Source organism: Antrostomus carolinensis, unplaced genomic scaffold (genome assembly GCF_000700745.2).
Source record: "Antrostomus carolinensis isolate BGI_N321 unplaced genomic scaffold, ASM70074v2 scaffold19982, whole genome shotgun sequence".
In the NCBI taxonomy this organism is placed as follows: Eukaryota; Metazoa; Chordata; class Aves; order Caprimulgiformes; family Caprimulgidae; genus Antrostomus; species Antrostomus carolinensis.
The window spans coordinates 4070-11224 of NW_010301865.1; the positions used below are offsets into that span (position 1 = coordinate 4070).

Consider the following 7155-nt stretch of genomic DNA (forward strand, 5'->3'; position numbering starts at 1 on the left):
TAGAAGGGAACCACTGAGATAATAGGCAAAAAGAAATTAATCTGAAGTTTGCAGTGTAATTGGGTGGAAACCCCCCGTCGCACATTGTCCTGTGCAGGCGTCGTCGCCTCGTTAGCTGTCACTAGATGACTGGGATCAAGCAGCCACGTTCTTTGCTCTGAGGTTGGCCCGCAGCGTCTGAGAGCAGTGGAAGTGAACTGGAGTGACAGAACTGCAGGTTCAGCCTGGGCCAGGCAGCAACATTTTTTTAGTAGCTCTGTGCTCCTCGACTGTGCTGCTGAGCTGCAAAGAGGGGTCGGGGTGTTGCCTGTTCTCTGGGAGCTCTGCCACTTGGGATTTTACCCTCATACCTCTTCTGCTTGGGGAAACAAGACGTTAGAGACACTGCAGCACCGCTCAACTCGGGTTCTTACTCTGAGTGACTCTATTTTCACGGTGGAACAAGGTGGGGTGGAGGGCAGCAGTGCTCCTCCCTGCCTGTGTGTTAGCTATTTGCAGTTTGGGTCTTAGGAAGTTCTTGGTTCTGATTTATTTTTTTTGAGCCTGTGTTTTGCAAGCTGAGGGGGAAGCGTTGGTTCAGGTTTTAAGGCAGACAGATCTGCTTCGGGTATTGGCAGAGAGATGAATGGAGAGAATGATAGATGAACTAACATGCTCTTGGAGCTTTTGAATGAGGTACAGACTAAATTACATCGTTATATTTCAGCATTTTTTGTCCAAATCACCATGTTCTATTACTGATAATTTACCTGAGAACTTGCTCTTTATTATTTTTTTCTACATGAAACGACAGCTGATGCACAAAAGACACTTCAAAGTCTTTCCCAAGGGTCTAAGTGCCCCATTTCTGAATGGTGGTGATGATGCCTGGCAAGGACAGACATTTCCATGGGAAACTTTGAAGTCTCAGAAGTCATGGTGGAAGATCTTGGAAGTCTCAAGCCCAGCCATCTGCTCGAAGCAAGGCTGTTGCCAATGCTACATGAGATCAGCCCGTGGCTTTGGCTGAGCCTTAACCACCTCTAAGATGGAGTGCAGGAGAAGCTCAGGAGCTCTCTCACAGCTGCATAGCCCAATGTTAGAATCATTTTGGTTGGAAAAGACTTTTAAGATCATCGAGTCCAACTGCAAAGCTAACTCTGCTGAGTCCACCACTAACCCATGTCCCTCAGCACCACATCTCCAATTCTTTTAAATCCCTCCAGGGATGGGGACTCCACCACTTCTTGAAGTTGCCACATTCCAGCTCCCAACTTTACTTTTGCATGTTGCTCCAGGACCAAGTCCTGCTTTTTTTTTCCCCAGAGAGAAAGGTCGTGGGTACCAGGAACACCCATGAGGTGCTGACCCTCCTGTATGGTTGAACCATGATGGTCATCCCTTTGTTCTTTGTAGTGGGGATTACGTGCTAATTATAGAGCTCCCTAATGTGACAGAACCTCTATGTGACCATCTCTGGGGGTGCTTATGCATTGAGGAAGACAGTTTGGGCAGCTGCCACCACAAAGCAGTGTCTAAAGGTACAGTCTGGTATTAGACAGGCAAGAATCTGGACACAGAGGAGACCTCAGCACTGTATGTTGACCTGTAATGATGCTGAAAGTTAAACCTTGCTTCTTGCACGGCTCTGGCTGTGCTGCTCCAAAGCATTTTGCATTTGGCTCTGCTGAAATTTAGTCCCAGGGAGATTAAATTACTCTTTCTTCATCATTCATATTGATCTCCTGTTGCTGGCTGTAGATGACAAATGGACTTCACAATCCTTCCAGCTCTAGTCGCTCTGGGAGGTGCGTTGAGGCTTTGTTAACCTTTTCCTCTTTGGGAGGAGGTGTATAAAAGCAGTGCGGGGAAAATCCTGGCTGCACAGGTTGGGATGTGCTGCTGCATCAGGTCACAAAGCAGAAGGTGGTTTTGGAAGTCAAAGCCACTTTGCACCAAGATGTTTGATGGCTGTTATGAGCGTGGCCTTTTGTGGCAGCTTGAACTGGAGAGGGTTGTTCTGAGGTTGAGCACCTCTGAAGGAGGAAGACAGCGGACATGATGCCTTGGCAGGGAGGGTCTTCCTCGTTGCAGCAAGTCTTTCTCTCCTTCCCCAGGAGATGCTGGTGTGCTTGCAGGCTGAGAGAGTGCTTGGCTGCTGAATTCTGTTGGCTTGGCTTGCCAAGGAGGTGGGTGGCTGTTTCATCAGTGAGCCTTCACCCTGGTCTGTCCATGGGCAAATATCAGCCTGGTTGTGATGCTGCAGACCTTAGAGAGATTGTTCTACAAACCTGGGGAAGATGGATGGCTGGGGAAAAGCTGGAATTGGCTCTCTTGAGTCACAGGTCTGTTGGGTGCAGGAGGACAAGCACGGCAGCAGGATGTCACACGTGTCCTGGCAGGAGGAGACTGGAGATTGTATTTACTGTATAGCAGGGAGTGCATGCCTTGACCAAGGTTTCCTTTCCTCTGTAGGGTGCAAACACAAAGCTTTCCCCTAGCTGGAATATTCATAAGTTTGCTCTCTTATGTAGGTCTTGATGTGTGATAAGGGCTGAGCTCACCCTGCCTGGTTGATTCTTAATATATTTCAAGTAAAATCTCAGTCATCCCCTGGACCTGAATCCATCAGAGAACCAGGAACTGCTTTTGTGGGGTGTTGTGGGAGTCTCTGAAAGAAGGTTGTCCAGCCATCTAAATATGGACATTGTTGGTGCTTGAGAATTTAGGGTTATGTAGGTGAAGGGATAATTAGCATTAATGTCTAAGCTGTGATAGCTCACAGGCAGGAGCACTGGGAACCAGAGGTTGGGTGATGGTTGGGACTGAAGTGGAAATACCTTCTTCCCTGGGCTGCCAGAAGGGGTTTAACTTCGGGTGGTTAGAGACAGCGATCCAGTTCTATGTGCATCATAGAAACAAATCCAAGGTTAATGCAGGTGTGTTTCAATTTTTTTTTTCCACTTTTAACAGAGAAACTAAAGGCTAAAATAGTCCTGAGCTTGTAGTCCACCTCTGTATTCCCCTTTGACCAGGAGAAAACGGAGGTGCTTTAACCAGGAAGCTCCCACTGATGTTGCAGCATGATTAAATTGGTGTCACCAATTTAAAGATTGAAGATAAGGGCAAGGCAGCTGCAGGAAAACAGCAGGATATTGAACTGTTCCTTCTTTCCTCGGCTTTTAACCATTCCCCATCTCTTTCTCTCTCCTTTGCTGCCTTCGGTGACGCTTGGACATGCAGAGCAGCGAGGGCTTTTGGAGAATATCTTTCACAAAACCATCCTGAAGGTAGAAACGGCTCAGGTAAGAGAATTGACTTATCTTGTTTATATTTTGTGGCATGCACCTATTTATTCATAGGCCTTGGAATAAAAGTGCATTTATTTATCATATAAAGGGTTAGTGTGAGATCTCAGCAGCAGAGAGGCAGGAAGACTTGGCCTCTAGATCTGTGAAGCCTTCGAGGAGAAAAGGCAGTTGGGTGACTCAAAGGTTGGGTGGCCTGTGGGGACAGGTTCATTTTTAGTGGACAAGTGCCCTGTCAGAAATTCACCCCTAGAGCTGATGTCCTTGGAAGAAGTTTCAGCTGAGAAATGAAAGACTGCCCAAGGCTTCTGCACTGGTTTGTCACTGGTTTGTCACTCCAGCTCTTGCTTTCACTGGGGAATTAAAAAAGGTAACGTGCTTAATGCTTGTGCAGCAATCTGTCTTTGCTGGCAAAGGTAACTTCTGGATTTATTCCCAGTGTTTGCTGAAACAGGGGTTAAAGTGAGATTTGCCTTGTCTGGTTTGAGGACACCAGCATGTGCTAGCTAATGTGTTAATTTTTTAGATGCAGATATTGTCCCTGTCAGCTTATGATGGGCAGCAGAGCACAAGAGAAACTCGCTTGGCTTTTAACAGGGCTGTGTCTTCTCTCTGAGGAAAGAAAACATTTTGCAGACAATAAATTCACTACAAAACCTCTTGAAAATCCTGTGGAATCCACGGAAAATCCTTTGTGAACAAGTAGCAGATTGTTGCATGGTGTTGAACTGTTTTGCAGGGGATAAAGTTATTAAATAGAACATAACGGAGAGGGATGTTATCACTTTATGTAAACTGTGTGTGTATTTAAACCTCTACAGGCAGGAAATGCCTCTTGCTAAAAGAGCAAGCCCAATCACACTAGTCTTTGACAGCCAGCTGAATCAGTCCCTACCTTTTTTTCTTGGATCTGTTCTAATGACCTTCAAGTTGTTCTTGGATGAATTGTGTGAATTGTTGGAGGAGCAACAATCCCAAAACCAAAACCTCGATCCCAGGAGAGAGAAAGCCTGAGAGAAAGCCAGAGAGAGAAAGAGAGACCCCTATTAATACACTGAACATGATGTTATATGATATGGAATATCCCATTGGCATATCCAAATGCCAATTCAGTTTATTAATTTGAATATTCATTGCCTCCTCTAGACCTTGCACTTGTAGACTAGCAAAACATAAAGTCCTTTGACTTCCAGTGACAAATTAAAACATTGGTATGTTATTAACATTTTTCTCATAACAAATCCCAGCTGAAACCAAACCACAGCGCTGTTCTAGCTACTAAAAAGAAACCAGCTCTGTCTCGGGTACAAACCAGGACACTTTGTGAATGTCAATTTTGTGAAAATAAAATGTTTATTATTTTTTTTCAGGCATGAGAAACTCCAGTGACACATTACATAAAATATTTGGTCTAAGAACAACCCATAGTGGTAGGAAGGGAAGGGTAGGAAAGGCTGGGGTTTAATGCAGGTGAGATGAAGTGTCTGTGAGGCAGGGGGAAGGAAGAGGTTGGATGGACAGTGCAGAGATAGGCTGGGCAGGTCTGAGGAGGCTTCTCGAAATGGGGAAAACATCCTTTGTCATGGTCATTTTTGCAGCTGCTTCTGTCAGCTGGAGTCTTTGTCAGTCCTGTCCTGCAGTCCCCAGCCCCAGTTTCCTACAGGGAGAGATGTTCTCTCCTACTGGTTTTGTTGTGCCCTCGTGGTACTGGTGCGGTCACATTCAGGGTGGAGAGAGGATCTCTGATGGAGATGGGGGGGGAAGTGGCAGATCTGGTCTGGTGCCTGAGACCTGGGGAGCCCTGGTCAAAGCTGAGGGGTTGGGAGCCTCTCTGATGCCCCTTTACAAAGCTGATGTTTTACTCAGCCTTATGGCTGCCCCTAGCTGCTTGTTCCTCTCTCTGACTGTAGAAAAGGAGAACCTGGAAGTGAAGCTGATGTGACTCCTGGATAATGTGCCACTCTCAGGTTCCCCAGACCAGCGCTCAGCCCTCTCTGTGCTTGTAACACATCCATAAGCCCTTCAGGGAAACCTTCTCACACCCACTGTCCCCTTGGTGTATCAAGCTTGAGATCATTTTTGAATCCAAGCAAATTTAGTGGCCGCAGATAAGAATTAAGCAGTGAGAGGTGCACATGGATATACCACAGTCCTTATGGGATCTGTAAGTATTGACTTGGAAATAAATAAAGCACATCTGGCCCAGCTCTCAGTGTGTCCCTGTGCTCACCTGGTGTGGCTGGCCTTGAGCAATGGAGGTAGAAAAAGCTCTTCCTGTGGAGGGGATTGTAGGCAACCTGAGTTCAGCGCAAAGCAGGGATGTGAAATCTCATCTCTGAGGGTTTTAGGCTGTTTCCAGGACTGGCCAGCACAGGAATGCTGTGTTTGTATCCTAAAACTTGCCCTGGAGTATGTTGTTTGCTTTATAAAGTGAATAAAAACGTAGGTCACGGTGTTACCATGGAAATGCTAAAGGCTGGTGGTGGAGCTGCCACTTGCTGCTTTGGGTTGTGTCTCACAGTAACGATTTCATCTATTCACATTAATGTTACAGGCCAGACTTAAAGGTTACTCATCTATGAGGCACAATGTCAACAGCGTCTTCAGTTTGTTTTCTAGGCCCATCTCAGTGCAGAAGACTAATTGGAACCATAGTTAAGTGACCTTCTGTTTTCTCAGAGCAGCTCCCTGACTGAAGCAGCCTTTGCCTTTTCTCTGTGGCTTTGCAGAGAAGCGTGTGATGCTTCTTCCTCGGGAGCAGTAGGGTCAGGGTGCCTGATACAGTCACGACAGGGCTTGCTTGGTCAGACTTTGGGTCATCCCATAGGAAATGTTGTGTGTGACATTTGCTCACTTGACTCTGAAGCTCCTGTATGGCTGAAATGCCACCGTGACCTTTTTTTTTTAATTGCTGTATCTCCATTTTTATCTTCCTGCCTCATGCTTCAAAATTTTGAACCAATTTCCTAGTTTTGACCGTACCTATTTCTTGACTATGTTTCAACTCTGCAAACCAGCGAGGTTGGCTGCCAGCCTGTCCCTGTGCTGGCAGGGTCACGATGCGGTACGTTGGCATTGGGAACGACAGAGCTGACGTGGTTAGAGAGCTTTGTGTTATAGCTCCCATGTACCCTCAGAGAGGGAGCAGAGAACAGGACCTGACAGCCTCTTGGCACACCTGAGGGTCAGTGACAGGCATATGGGAAGTCTCAGAATTGAAATTGCAAGAGAAACTGCTCAGCTGTGCTGTTTGAAAGGATGTGACTGTTTTTTGCAATGCCCTGGGCTCTAGGCAGTGCACCCATCTGCTCCCCTTATTGAGGGTATCGCCTGAACTCCTCCTGGGATAAAATAAAAGAAGCATTAACTTCATTCCTCCTGCTCTGAACAGTGCTGTAAGTCCATATATAGTATCAACCTAAAGTCTTTCCATTCATCTTCAGTGGCTGAGATGGTTCTTCCATTCCCACCTGGAATACTGTGTCCAGTTCTGGAGCCCCCATCACAAGAGAGACCTGGAGCAGCTGGAACAAGTCCAGAGGAGGCCACCAGGATGACGCGAGGGCTGGAGCAGCTCTGCTGTGAGGACAGGCTGAGAGAGTTGGGGCTGTTCAGCCTGGAGAAGAGAAGGCTCCAGGGAGACCTTCTAGTGGCCTCCCAGTACCTGAAGGGGCTACAAGAAAGCTGGGGAGGGACTTTTCATAAGGGCAGTTAATGACAGAACAAGGGGAAATGGGTTTAAACTGAAAGAGGGGAGGTTTAGATTAGATATTAGAAAGAAATTCCTCACTATGAGGGTAGTGAGACAGTGTCCCAGGTTGTCCAGAGAAGCTGTGGCTGCTCCTCCCTGGAAGTGTTGAAGGCCAGG

At 46.8% G+C, this 7155-nt stretch overlaps 1 protein-coding gene across 1 annotated transcript in view; it reads left to right on the top strand.

Annotated features, from left to right (window-relative positions):
- Positions 1 to 3091: 3091 nt before the first annotated feature.
- Positions 3092 to 7155, top strand: part of LOC104521587 (NMDA receptor synaptonuclear signaling and neuronal migration factor-like) — a gene marked incomplete at its 5' end in the record, with an annotated part of 15009 nt that continues 10945 nt past the window's right edge. The window contains one exon of the mRNA XM_010163632.2: positions 3092 to 3284. Coding sequence (XP_010161934.2) covers positions 3092 to 3284 — 193 coding nt within the window. The remainder of the gene's footprint in view (positions 3285 to 7155) is intronic.